Source organism: Balaenoptera musculus, chromosome 6, assembly GCF_009873245.2.
Source record: "Balaenoptera musculus isolate JJ_BM4_2016_0621 chromosome 6, mBalMus1.pri.v3, whole genome shotgun sequence".
Classification (NCBI taxonomy): domain Eukaryota; kingdom Metazoa; phylum Chordata; class Mammalia; order Artiodactyla; family Balaenopteridae; genus Balaenoptera; species Balaenoptera musculus.
This window is the reverse complement of record NC_045790.1, coordinates 110,231,696-110,245,238: the sequence shown is the minus strand read 5'-3', so window position 1 is coordinate 110,245,238 and position 13,543 is coordinate 110,231,696. Positions and strand designations below refer to the sequence as shown.

The 13,543-nt window shown below is 41.8% G+C and overlaps 1 protein-coding gene across 2 annotated transcripts in view; it reads right to left on the bottom strand.

The window, feature by feature from the left end:
- Positions 1 to 13,294, bottom strand: part of GPR107 (G protein-coupled receptor 107) — a 73,845-nt gene extending 60,551 nt beyond the window's left edge. Inside the window, exon 1 of one of the 2 annotated variants that reach the window (XM_036855169.1) lies at positions 13,133 to 13,294. In XM_036855169.1, coding sequence (XP_036711064.1) covers positions 13,133 to 13,273 — 141 coding nt within the window. In that variant the 5' untranslated portion in view covers positions 13,274 to 13,294. The remainder of the gene's footprint in view (positions 1 to 13,132) is intronic. The other variant, XM_036855168.1, reaches the window with a different exon arrangement.
- Between the last annotated feature and the right edge of the window lie 249 nt (positions 13,295 to 13,543).

Sequence of the window (13,543 nt, the reverse complement as noted above, 5' to 3'; positions counted from 1 at the left end):
CAACTACTGAAGCCTGCGCGCCTAGAGCCCGTGCTCCGCAACAAGAGAAGCCACGACAATGAGAAGCCCACTCGCCGCAACTAGAGAAAGCCCGCACGCAGTAACGAAGACACAACACAGCCAAAAATAAATAAATAATTTTTTTTAAAAAAGGATAAAGGATCTGAATAGACATTTCTCAAAAGAAGACATAAAAGGTGCTCAATATCACTAATCATCAGGGAAATGTAAATTAAAGCCACAATGAAATATCACCTCACACATGCTAGAATGGCTATTATCAAAAAGTCAAAAGACAACAAGTGTTGATGAGGGAGTGGAGACAAGGGAACTCTTGTACACTGTTGGTGGGAGTGTAAATTAGACCAGTCATTATGGAAAACAGTATGAAGGTTCCTCAAAAAATTAAAATTAGAACTCTAGGGAATTCCCTGGCAGTCCAGTGGTTAGGACTCACTGCTTTCAGTGCCGTGGCCCGGGTTCAATCCCTGGTCAGGGAACTAAGATCCCATAAGACGCGGGTGCGGCCAAAAAAACCCATACAACTCTATATGATCCAGCAATCCCACTTCTGGGTATAAATCCAAAGGAAGTAAAATCACTATCTTGAAGAGATAGCTGTAACATTATTCACAATAGCCAAGATATGGAAACAATCTGAGTAGCTGTCAGCAGATAAATGGATAAAGAAAATGTGTGTTCATGTATGGACTATTTTTCAGCCTTAAAAAAGAAGGAAACCTTGTCATTTGCAACAACACAGATGAACCTGGAAGATATTACGCTAAGTTAAATAAGCCAGACACACAAAGACAAATACTGCACAGTCTCACTTATATGTGGAACCTAAAAAAGTTGAATTCTAAGAAGCAAAGAGCAGAATGGTGGTTACCAAGGCTCGGGGCAGAGGGAAATGGAAAGATGTTGGTCAAAGGGTACAAAGTTTCAGATACGCAGGATGAGTAAGTTCTGCAGATTTAATGCACAACGTGGTGACTACAGTTAACTATACTGTATACTTGGGGTTTCCCTAGTGGCGCAGTGGTTAAGAATCCGCCTGCCAATGCAGGGGACATGGGTTCGAGCCCTGGTCCGGGAAGATCCCACGTGTCACGGAGCAACTAAGCCCACGAGCCACAATTACTGAGCCCGTGTGCCACAATTACTGAAGCCCACGCGCTCTAGGGCCTGTGCTCCACAACAAGAGAAGCCACCGCAATGAGAGGCCCGTGCACCACAATGAAGAGTAGCCCCCACTCACCGCAACTAGAGAAAGCCCGCGCGCAGCAACAAAGACCCAACACAGCCAAAAATAAATAAATAAATAAATAAATTTATTTTAAAAAAACAATACTGTATACTTGAAATCTGCTAAGAGAGTAAATCTTAACTATTCACAAACATACACACACATTGTATGTCTTAAATACATACAATTTTTATTTGTCAATTATACCTCAATAAAGCTAGAAAAAATATTAAATGCAAAGAACAGAATCAAACTATATACAGTAAGAGCTAAATTTGTTTTAAAAAATTAAAAGGTATATATATTTACAATTATTTATAAAGGATTTGAAAGAAATTCATCAAACCATGAAAAGGTTAGTACCAGTGGGATGGTGGGTAGCAATTTTTTCTTCATACTTTTCTATATTTCCTAAATTTCTAACAAAGACCATGTGTTAATCTGTAATTACAAAAAAAAAAATCAATCGTTATTTCTAAGTATTACCATTTGCCAGTAATAACTGCAGGACCCTCGCCTAATCTAACCTCTGACACTCCATTTTAAGCTATCATGTCACCATATCAAATAAGATACGTATGGAAGTGACTTTGTAAACTGTATTTCACTATACAAATCGTAGAGACACAAACTTTGAGATTGAAAGTAACCAGGAAGGTCAAACATTCTAACCACTCATTCAACTTTGATTTAATTCAATGTAAATAAACCAATATCTACAAAACACCCCTAAGGGCTGAGGCCCAAGAAGTGATAAACACTCAGTCTCAAAAAAAATCTCCAACAGCCAGGCCTAACTGTCCAGGAACAAGGAAACCTCTCCTTCCACCACAAGGAAGCCAGAGATCTGGGGGCCCTGGGATGAACATCCCGTCCACTGTCAGTGCTACAGCCAGAGTGCTACAGGCAACGTCTGGGGATGGGGTGTGAGAGGGCAAGAGAGAAGCCTCAGCACTCACATCTGTCCCTCCAGATACTCTCCCAGGTAAGAGGCAGCAATGTCAGTGTCTTGATGGCGGAGTGACAAAGTAAAAGGAGGCAACAAGGCAAGGAGTTGCCAAAGCGGGGTGAAGATGACAATATCTGACACAAGCGATGAAGATTTAATTACATTTTCAAAGCCCACTCAATCATTTCCATCAGCACTGAACCAGCAGTAAGGTTTGTCTGTTTCTCCAAGGATCACAGAGATCGCAAACATTTGACCTTGTACTGTGCTAGGAAGAACTCTATCACCATTCACTCATTACAACATTGTGAGGCAGGTGTTGTTATGCCCATTTTACAGATGAGGCTCAGAGTGCTAAAACTTGCTTAAAATCGTAATGTTAGTAGCTGGCAAAGCCAGTATTCTAACTCAGGTTTGTTTAAAACCCAAACCTGTGCTCTTATCCATCTCATACTTTTTACAGGGACTTCCCTGGTGGTCCAGTGGTAAAGAATATGCCTTCCAATGCAGGAGATGCGGGTTCAATCCCTGGTCGGGGAACTAAGATCCCACATGCCGCATGGTGCGGCCGAAAAAGAAAAAAAGAAAATTAATACTTTTTACAACCAAATAAACAGTATGTCTTTTGTTTGTTTTAAAACTTTTTTATTATAGAAAATTTCAAGCCATCAACTTGTCGTCAATTTTGTTCCCTTACATTCCTCCCCATATAGGGGAGGAATAAAAAAATAACCTTAAAAACAAGTTATATTCCTAATCACAGTAAACTGCTTATCAAGTTAATTAAATGAATTTGTTCACTCATGAGAAGTCAAGGTTACCAGAACATAAACAAAATACAGGACTGTTCCCAGGTACATATTTATATGGTTGATTTTTGTAAAAACTTATATTTTTTCCTGGCCTTCCTTAGTAGATTTATATTATCTGAAGTTCGTGGAAACATAATTGGCCCACAGTTATAATCTCAAAAGTACTAGTTCAAACAAAGAAATAAGCATTAGCTTGATGATGAGGCCATCTGAATTAATGTATACTTAATTTATCATAGAGGATCTCAGAAAAAAATGCAGCATCAGATTATTCTGGATTATTTCAGATTATTCTGAAAGGTTTTTTTTGGTAAATAAATAAATATATTTGTTTATTTATTTATTTATGCGTGCATGCATGCATGCTGTGCCGGGTCTTAGTTGCAGCACACCGGATCCTAGTTGCAGCATGCATGCGGGATCTAGTTCCCCGACCAGGGATCCAACCTGGGCCCCCTGCATTGGGAGTGCGGAGTCTTACCCACTGGACCACCAAGGAAGTCCCCTGAAAGGTTTGTTCTTATTTGCAAGAAACTACTTTGTAAAATTAAAACTTTAAGATTGTTGAAATTCTAAGCCAAAAATTTACCCAAAAAGTTTATTTAAAATGTGAAGTTTTGGGGCTTCCCTAGTGACGCAATGGTTAAGAATCCACCTGCCAATGCAGGGGACACGGGTTTGAGCCCTGGTCCGGGAAGATCCCACATGCCGCGGAGCAACTAAGCCCATGTGCCACAACTACTGAGCCTGCGCTCTAGAGCCTGCAAGCCACAACTACTGAGCTCGCGTGCCACAACTACTGAAGTCCATGCGCCTAGAGCCCGTGCTCCGCAACAAGAGAAGCCACCGCAATGAGAAGCCCGTGCACTACAACAAAGAGTAGCTCCTGCTCGCCGCAACTAGAGAAAGCCCATGCGCAGTAATGAAGACACAACACAGCCAAAAATAAAAATAAATTAAATAAATAAATTTATTTTTTAAAAAGTGAAGCTTTGGGTCTTAATTATGGGTGCAATTTTTTTTCTCTTCTTCATGTTTTCTGTTTGCATGCAACTTTATTTTTCCCACCACAAACGCTTTACCAGCATTTAAGAACATATATACACTGAAAAGTATATTCTTACTGAAATAAGTTTTCCTAAAATTTCTGGTCTACAGAGAAGATCTGAAATTAAAAGACAGCAGGGGGCTAATAAACATGCTGAGATCCTGAACCTCACCAACAGTCAGCTTAAAACAAGATGTCACCTCTTCCGTATCAGGTTGGCACAAGCTAAGACATAATGTGCTGTGGAGTATGTGGGTAACTGCACACTCTGAACATGCTCATACTCTACTGCTGGAGTGCAAATTGATAAAACCTTTATAGAGGGCTATTTGGTACCTTTCCTAGGAATCTACCCCATAGAAATACACAAAGATATATGACAAGAATATTCATAGCAGCTTTGTTTATAACAGCTAAAATCAAGCAGTAAAAATACACTATAAACTTCCATCAACAAAAGAATGATTTTTAGAAATGGTGAGTCCCTCTTACAATGAATATTACTGTAGTAGTTAAATAGAAGGAAGTAGACCCATATATATACTAACATTTTTTAAATGTCCACAACTAATAAATGAAAAAGTTCATTCATTCAACAAGTATTTATTGAGTACCTACGGGCACTGCTCTAGGTTTTGAGAACAAAACACTGAAAAAATGAACAAAAAGGCCTCTCTCGCTGAGCTTACATTCTAGGAGAGACAGACAGATAAGAACAAATACACAGTATAAGACACGGTCTGCTCAATGGTGATGAGCGCTGCAGAGAAACACAGCAGGGAAGGGCGAGGAGGAGGGCGTGCAGGACTGCCACCCAAGCGAGGCTGCTCAGAGAAAGCTTCGCTGGGAAGGCGTCTTTGAGCAGGGATCGAGAGGAGCTGGCCCTCAGCCTGCAGGCATCAAGAGGAAGGGCACTTGGGCCTCGGCACCCAGGAGTGCCACCCTCAGGTGAACCTGTGCTCTGTGGACGGAGGAGTGCAAGAGGCCAGGACGGCTGGACATCGGCTTAGAAGTCATCGAAGAGCTCTGCACACACCCTGACCTGACTTAGATGTTTTAAAGTGATTACACCAAACAAAGAAAAGAAAGAAACATACGTGTGGGAAATGTGTATATGAAGACCTTAACGGGGAAGGGACACACCAAATGGAACCAGTGGTTAACTCGGAAGAATCCAACTAAGGGGACGGGGAACAGCAAGGACTAGGACTCGTAACAGAAAAGCTCTTACGTCACCAAAAGGCAAACTTACTTGTCATATACTAAATACTATTTGACTCCCTCAAATGTTTTACGAAAGGTAATTGTAACTTCTGTTGTTCTAATCTACACTTTATCCAAGCAAAAAAATTTTGGGTTTTCTGTAAACTATGCCTCTGAAAATGAAGTACTGTATTCAAAAAAATCATTTTTATTTGACTTCCAGAGTGAATAGGATAGTTTTTGTAATCAAATTTAATTTTTAAAAATTATAAACGGGGAATTTCCTGGCGGTCCAGTGGATAGGACTCTGTGCTTCCACCGCAGGGGGCACGGGTTCGATCCTTGGTCGGGGAACTAAGATCCCACATGCTGTGGCCAAAAAAAAAAAAAGACAACTATATTAGGGAAAAAAGAATCAAAGTTCTCCCCTGCCCCCGAGTCACTACTGTTTCACCACCTTGTGAAAACTATTCAGAATTTGGAGATTTCCCTCTAATCTCTGTTTTATTTTAATATCATTTATTTTGAATTATAAAACTTGCACATGCTCACAGAAAATGAAATTGAAAAAGTACAGAAAAGTAGCTACAACCTTACCACTCAGGTATAAACTAATAATAATAGTTTGGTGTTTTCCTTTTACATCTAAGAATATTTAAAACACATTTTTCAGTCATTGTAGCTTTTCAGTGGTACTAACCAAACAAAACAGAAAAGTACAGAGCCATAATTTATAATCTTGCTGTTTGGTGGCATCTATAACAAGATCAGCCACGTACTAAGCACTCACAAGCCCACCACCCAGGTGCAGAGAACTTGTATTTTTATAAACATTGGCAACCATACTTTTTCCAGTAGTAAGCGCTCATTTTAGAAAATCTGGAACACAGACACACATCCATTTCTTCACTCAACATACTCTTCCTGAATCCTCATCTGTGTCAGGCCCTGCGCAATCGATGGTCAGCGAGACAAGCGAGCCGTGCCCTCATAAGACTCACAATACCCCTAGCTGTAGAACAGTAAAAGGAACAGCAACAAATAAATATCCGTCTACCCACTCCCCACAATTACCAAATGTCTGTATTACAGTTGCTTCAGAGCCACAGGGAGGGAGGGAGGGCGGGAAGGAGGAAAAGAACAGAACTTCATGGACAAGGTGAAGTGCCTTTGTACCTCTACTGAACCCTATTCTGCTCCACCATCGCTTTCCAAGCTCATGAATTGGTTAAGTGCACTTCTATTTTTCAGTGGACATGTCCATAACCATAAACATCATATAGCACTGCTATGTTTTTAAAATTTGGATAAACTGTGTCACAGTGTATGTGTATTTCTGGCAACTTGCATTTTCAGACAACTCTGTATTCTTTGAGCACCTACCTGTGTTGATACATTGAATATGCTCTAGTTCCTCACTTTATCTGCTTGTGTTCCATCATTATGTACATCACAGTATATCCATTTCCCCAAAGCATTACTTGTGCATTCAGGTTAATTCCCAATCTTCTGCTGTGACAATGCTGTTATGAACATTCCCTGTACATATCTTATGCATTATGTGTGTGGGGACTGAGGGTATATATATATCTAGATGGCACATTTTCAATTTTACTAGAAATTGCCAAATGGATCCCCAAAGTATATGAAAGTTTCCTTACATCCTTACTGAAACTTGATGTCATCAAACATTTCATTTTTCCCAGTTTTGGGGAAAATCAAGGCTGATGTTGACCGAATTTGCATTTCCTGGTACTTCATGAGTTTGAGCACCTCATCTAGGTTTATCAGCCATTTGGGTTTTTCTTCTGTGAAATGCTTTTTTTAAAATATCATATGTCCGGGCTTCCCTGGTGGCGCAGTGGTGAAGAATCTGCCTGCCAATGCAGGGGACAAGGGTCGAGCCCTGGTCCGGGAAGATCCCACATGCCACGGAGCAACTAAGCCCATGTGCCACAACTACCGAGCCTGCGCTCTAGAGCCCGCGAGCCACAACTACTGAGCCTACGTGCCACAACTACTGAAGCCCAGGCGCCTAGAGCCTGTGCTCTGCAACAAGAGGAGCCACCGCAATGAGAAGCCCGCACACCGCAACGAAGAGTAGCCCCCACTCGCCGCAAACAGAGAAAGCCCGCACACAGCAACGAAGACCCAACGCAGCCAAAAATAAAATAATAAAATTTAAAAAAAATAAAATATCATATGTCCATTTTCCTTTTAGATTTTTAAAATATTTATTTATTTATTTATTATTTATGTTTGGCTGCACTGGGTCTTTGTTGCTGTGCGTGGGCTTTCTCTAGTTGTGGTGAACAGGGGCTACTCTTCGTTGCGGTGCGCGGGCTTCTCCTTGCAGTGGCTTCTCTTGTTGCGGTGTACGGGCTCAGTAGTTGTGGCTCGCGGGCTTAGTCGCTCCGCAGCATGTGCGATCTTCCCGGACCAGGGATCGAACCCATGTCCCCTGCACTGGCAAGCAGATTCTTAATCACTGTGCCACCAGGGAAGTCCCTGGATTTTATTTTAAGTTCTTCATATATCCTGGCTACTAATCTTTGATTTTTATACTGCAAGTATCTTCTCCCAGTCTCTTTTTTTTCTTTTGTTATATAAGTCTTTTTACATTTTTTTTTTTTTTTAAATTTTTTTTAATTTATTTATTTATGTATGGCTGTGTTGGGTCTTCGTTTCTATGCGAGGGCTTTCTCTAGTTGCGGCAAGCGGGGGCCACTCTTCATCGCAGTGCGCGGGCCTCTCACTGTCGCGGCCTCTCTTGTTGCGGAGCACAGGCTCCAGACGCGCAGGCTCAGTAATTGTGGCTCACGGGCCTAGTTGCTCCACGGCATGTGGGATCTTCCCAGACCAGGGCTCGAACCCGTGTCCCCTGCACTGGCAGGCAGATTCTCAACCACTGCGCCACCAGGGAAGCCCCCGTCTTTTTACATTTTGAAGGAGAAAACGTATTGATCCTTATTCCTGATACTTTTCTCCTTCAAAAAACCTACCGGGGGGTGGGGGAGGGAAGTACTGGGAGTCTGTGATTAGCAGATCCAAACTATTATATAGTATAGGATGGATAAACAACAAGATTCTACTGTATAACACAGGGAACTCTGTTCAATATCCTGTGATAAACCATAATGGAAAAGAATATGAAAAAGAATATATACGTGTATAACTGAGTCACTTTGCTGTGCAGCAGAAATTATCACAACATTGTAAATCAACTATATTTCAATAAAAAAAAAACCATCAATCTTTATTCCCGATAGTATTTTTAAATGTCTTTTAAAAAACATCGTTCTCTATTCCAAAGTCATAGAATATTCACGATATGTTATTCTAAAAGTTTTAGAGTTTCTGTTTTCACATTTTGGTCTTTAATTCACGTAGAATATATACATTTTTGTACGGTAGGCATCTATTCCCTGCTCCCCCCCGCCCCCATGGAGAGCCAGCTACTTATCCTAAGACCACTTGAGAGCAATCTGTCCTAACTTCCACTGCCCTATGATGCCCCCTCTACTGCACATCAGGTTCTCAGGTTGACATAAGTCTCTTATCTGTGCTTCCTATTCTGACCCATCGGTCTGCTTGAGCCCCACTACAGTACTGTGTGGCCTTACAGTACAAAACTGAGCAGGACAAGACCTCTCCCCTCCTCGCTTAGGTGTGTGTTGGTTATTTCAAGACTTTTAGTGACTGGAAGAGAAGACCAGGGGGGCTTCTGGTGTGCTAGTAATGTCCAGCTTCTTGACCTGGGTGCTGGTTATGTGGGTACATTCAGTCATTAAAAAAATTCACCAAGCTGCACACACATGAACTAAGAAACTAAAGAAAGGAAGGGCAATGAGACTAGAGAGGAGGCTGGCTAACAGAAAGACTGGCGGTCTAGGGGTTTTGAGTTCCCCCTGAGGGGACCAGGGTGCCACTGATGGGCTTAAAAGGGGACTGACACGACTGGCTTTGGCTTTTAGGAAGATCATTCCAGCGACAAAACAAAATACGAACTGGAGTAATGCTAGGACACCAGGTATGAGGAGACCGCCCTGGTCCAAGAGATATGAGGATGGCCTAGACCCAACAGTCACAGTGGTGATGAGAGAGAGCAGTGAATGGATTGGAGATCTATTTATTTAGAACACACATCTATGGAACGTGGTGATGAGAAGATAAGAATAAAAGATTTCTGACTTGAGAAAATGAGCAGCTGGTGGTCCCAGATACTAAGAAAAGAAAAACTAGAGAAAGAGTACATATAGGTTGAGGGTGAAGGGAGTGGGAGGTCAGGTTGGTTTCTAACATACAGAGGTGCTTATGAGCCATCTGAGTGGAAACGGGGGTTAAGAAATCGGATATACTTGTCCAGAGCTCAGAAGAAAGGTCAGCTCTGGAGATGAAATAAGAAAAAAATTCCCATAATTCTTAAAGACAACTACCATTTCGGTGTATTTTCTCCTTTTTTTAAAAAAGTTGTTTTAAACTTTTCACTAAATACTAGAATACAATTCTGCTCTTTGTACTAAATAGTAGAACACAAGAAGTGTTTTATGTTCCTCAATAACTTCATATTTTAAACTGCTTTCAAATATAAAGCAAGTGGAGTAACGATACTTCAGTTTAGTTTTTCTCACAAACTGAATTTAGAAAATAAATACAGTAACATTTAACTGAGCTAGCTGATGGTCACTTACCTAGCCACTTCTATATTTTAAACAGCTCTCCAACTGGCAGTCCACTGACTTAGACTGGCCCACAAATGTGTTGTATTTGGCCAACACCGTGTTTTGTTTTCGTTTTTAAATTTGAGTTAGTTGCTAGCTAATTTCACATAAAAGCCTGAATTTCTAGCTTTTCTTAAATACACACACACACACACACACACACACGATCCAGCATATCTAGGCCACATAGGATGAAGGATAGATGAACATACTAAATTACACCACAAGGAAATAATCAGCAAAATCCAGTACAGGGGTGCTTGGAGGAACGATTTATTTTTCTACTTTCCAGATCTATTAACCTGCTGAATCGCCCCTAGATCAAGAGAGACTTAAGAGACATATTAACCAATCATACTGCAAGGACAATATTTAGATTCTGATTTTTAAAAAGTTTAAATCCATTTATGACCAATGGAAATTTGAACCTGATTTGGTATTTCATGATATTAAAGATTAACTTCTTTTTTGTTATAATGGCATTGTAGTTATGTTTTTGAAAGAGTCCCTGTTTCTTATAGGTACATACTGAAATATTTATGGATCAAACAACATGATGACTTTGATTCACTCTAAAATAACGTAAGAAGTACTAATGTTGGCACAATATGTAGAAAGGAGAACCCTCACAAATTTCTGGTGGGACTGTAAAATGGTACAGTCACTTTGAAAGTGCTTTGGCAGTTTCTTAAGAAGTTAAATACAGATCCACCATATGACCCAGCAATTCTACTCCACTCCTAGCTATCACCCCCCAAAATGAAAACATATGTCCCCACAAAGACTTGCATGTGAATGTTTGCAGCAATATTATTCACAATAGCCAAAAAAGGAAACCCAAATGTCCATCACTGGTGAATGGCTGAGCATAAGGTGGTATATGCATACAATGGAATAGTAGTCAGCCATTGAAAGGAATGAATTACTAATACACAGTACAACATGTATGAACCTCAACAACATAAATAAAAGAAGCCACACATAAAAGATCACATACTGTGTGATTCCATTTACATGAAATATCCAGAAAGGGCAAATCTACAGAGACAGAAAGTAGATTAGTGGTTGTCTGGGGCTGGAGGTGGGAACAGGAATTAACTGTAAAGCAACACAAGGGATCTTACAGAGGTGATGGAAATGTTCTATGGCTGAACAGTGGTGATAGATGCACAACTCAGTAAATTTACTAACAATCACTGAATTGTACACTTAAAATGGGTGAATTTTAATGTATATAAACTATGCCTCAATAAAGTTGTTTCAGAAAGTTAAGGAATCTAAAGAAAGAACAAAAGAGAAGAAATTTGAGAAGACTGAGAAAACCAGAAGAATGATGGAAAATGTAGCATGGGATGAGACAACTGAATAAAAACTGAAAAAAAGACTTGTTTCTAATTAAACAATAAAGAATGCAAGTGAGAAGTGATTTGTGTGGGGAAAGGGCAGAATTAGCCACTGGTTAATGGTTACTGAGGCTGGGTGACAGCTACATGGGCGTTCACTATACTATTCTGTCTATTTGGTGTATGGTTGAAATTCTCCTATTTCTCTCAGTCTCAAGCAAAAGAAGATAATCTAATGCTGCTGCTCTGACAGGCTCTCTTCAGGTGATTTCCATTTCCTTGGGCAAAACGCCATACTGTTTACTTTAAGAGAAAAGGAGCAACTACAGTATTGACTATGGAAAGGGCACCACAGTACTTGAGAAACAATTACAAAGATGAAAAATATTAATTAATTTAGCACAATATGGAGAAATCAATCACCAGAATTACACCAACTCGGGTTGCTTCTACCACTGAGGATAGTGTACTTTTTCCTCTATACCAATATTGTCAGTATTTACCTACTGATGTTGCCCATCTGACACTTTAATTTTAGAAATGCCCAAAGCCAAGAGACATGATCCAGTGTGTTCTAGTATTAGCTTTGTCTCTAATTTATAAACTACATAAACTCAGTTGCATGACTTCATCTAAGACTCATGATCCCAAACTATAAAGTGAAAGAATTTTAGGAGTTCATCTCTTGGAGTCATAAACCTGGGGACTAGGGCCTATGGATAAGCTTCCGCAGGATTATAAAGCCCTAGAAATTCCAAGAAAGTTTTGCCTACATTTCTACCTGCATTTTCTGGGGAGAGATTCAATACCTTTCAGCAGATTCCCAAAAGGAGCCAAGTCTCACTTGGCTTCCTGTGGTTGAGAACCATTTTAATCAGTATACATTTTATTTACAAACAACTGATAGCCAGGGTATGGAGTATGGGTCTGGCCAGGTTTATAAATCCAGATTCTGTATTCTTTAAACTGTACATTCACAAAATACAATGCTTTGTTAAAGTACTGTTTTAATAAGACAAACTTTCTACAATCCCACACTTCTAAGAAAATTGTATATTACGAAAACAATGCACAAGGCTTTGAGTCATAACGATTTATTTTTCTACTTTCCAGATCTATTAACCTGCTGAATCGCCTGGAGGCATGTTTTGAGTTATAAAGCAAGATCCAAGGGATCATTCTAGGCCTATCATAAATCTCTTTCCTAGACAGACAATGACAGGAGCGAGAGATAAAAAGGCAGGCCCTCTAATTAGAAACATATTTTAAACGTTGGGTTTAAATTTCCGGTCACGTATTTCAAGCGAGATTTGAAATTCCTCCTGGAGATTCCCGCTTTGATCGGTCCAAAGTGCGCCCGAAGCCGAACCAGGAAATTGAGGCAAAGGTTCTGCCAAGTACAAGGGCATGGACAAGTGGAGACCGCGGACAAGCGAAGTGGGGCATAAAAGTTGGAGGTGACAAGGGAGGAGGAAAAGCAGATTGCTGTCGGCAAGGAAGCTAGGGAAACCAGCAGGGACTGCAAGCGCGGCCTCCGGAGTCCTTCGGGGTTACGCCGCAGTTCAGCCCCTGCCCCTCTTTCAGCTCGAATCTTCCTACCCTTTCCAGACAGACCGAGGACTCCCGCCATTCCCACAGTTCCCAACAGACCCCTCTCGGAGGGTGGCCGCGCCCGGGAAAAAGGGCGGGAACCCAAACGCTCACAGACCACCCCCCCCTCCTCTGGGCCAAAGTAGCCCCCAGCCCCCGGGAGTGGCCGCGGCCTCCGGCCCCCGGCCCGCTCCTACCCGGCCCCGGTCGGCCTTACCTTGAGCGCCAGGTGGTGGACGCGGCCCAGGCCAGGCTCGGCCAGCAGCTGCAGCAGCCCCAGTAGGGGGAACAGCCGAAGGCCGGCGGGCAGCCGAGGACTGCGGGAGCCCGAGGAGCCGACGGACGCCGGGGCGGCCATATTTGTTCCAGCATCACCAGCCGCTTCCTCTCCCGCCCACTTCCGGGGGTTAAAGGACGGCGGCCGCCGGAAGGGCCTGGAAGGAGGGCTCAGGGCCTCCGCGGCAGCGGTGCGGGAACTGTGGCCTTTTTCCTGGACTGTGGGGCCGGGGAAGTCGCCGAGAGGCCTAAGCTGGCCACTTCGAGGCCGTTCAGTTGGCCTCCGCTGTGAGGACTTTAGGTTTAGCCAGAAGAGGTGGCGCCTTCATTGGGGGACCCTGTGGCGGTTGCC